This window comes from Phaethon lepturus, unplaced genomic scaffold (genome assembly GCF_000687285.1).
Source record: "Phaethon lepturus isolate BGI_N335 unplaced genomic scaffold, ASM68728v1 scaffold42743, whole genome shotgun sequence".
NCBI classification, from domain to species: Eukaryota; Metazoa; Chordata; class Aves; order Phaethontiformes; family Phaethontidae; genus Phaethon; species Phaethon lepturus.
In genome coordinates, this window is record NW_010530578.1 from 2,155 (window position 1) to 2,633 (window position 479).

At 63.0% G+C, this 479-nt stretch overlaps 1 protein-coding gene across 1 annotated transcript in view; it reads right to left on the minus strand.

The window, feature by feature from the left end:
* Positions 1–256: 256 nt before the first annotated feature.
* The window catches only part of LOC104618655 (chromosome unknown open reading frame, human C9orf91), a 9,065-nt gene continuing 8,842 nt past the window's right edge, over positions 257–479 (minus strand). The window contains exon 8 of the mRNA XM_010284300.1: positions 257–436. Coding sequence (XP_010282602.1) covers positions 257–436 — 180 coding nt within the window. The remainder of the gene's footprint in view (positions 437–479) is intronic.

Sequence of the window (479 nt, forward strand, 5' to 3'; positions counted from 1 at the left end):
AGAGCAGCGGGAAATTTCCTGAAGCAGTTCCAGGCTGCCCCGACCCCCGAGCAGCTCCTTCACACCAAGCTGGTGGGCAGGCAGAAGGTCTCAAAGCTAAGCAGCCTTCTGGTGAGCGTCTTGAATGTTTTATTAGAGTCATATTTCCGCTCGTTCATCCGGGTAAGTTCAGGGTGAGCGATGGCAGCCCTTGGCTCTGCCCCACGGCTCCGTCACACCGCTGTGCACAGACAGCTTTTATTGCAGCCCCCTCCGGTCACCTGCCCGTGAACCAGCTCTGCTGTGCGTCGAGCGCGGTGGTCTCGATGAACTGGCAGAGGCAGGGCACGCTGCCCTGCTCCAGGTGCCCCCCCGCCCCGGCCCGAGGGAGCCGGCCGGTGACCAGGAGCCGGACGTAGCAGCTGCTGAAGATCACCAGGAGCTGGTGGGCCATCACCTGGAAGAAGCAGGAGAGGGGACAGCGCAGACCAGCCCACCGC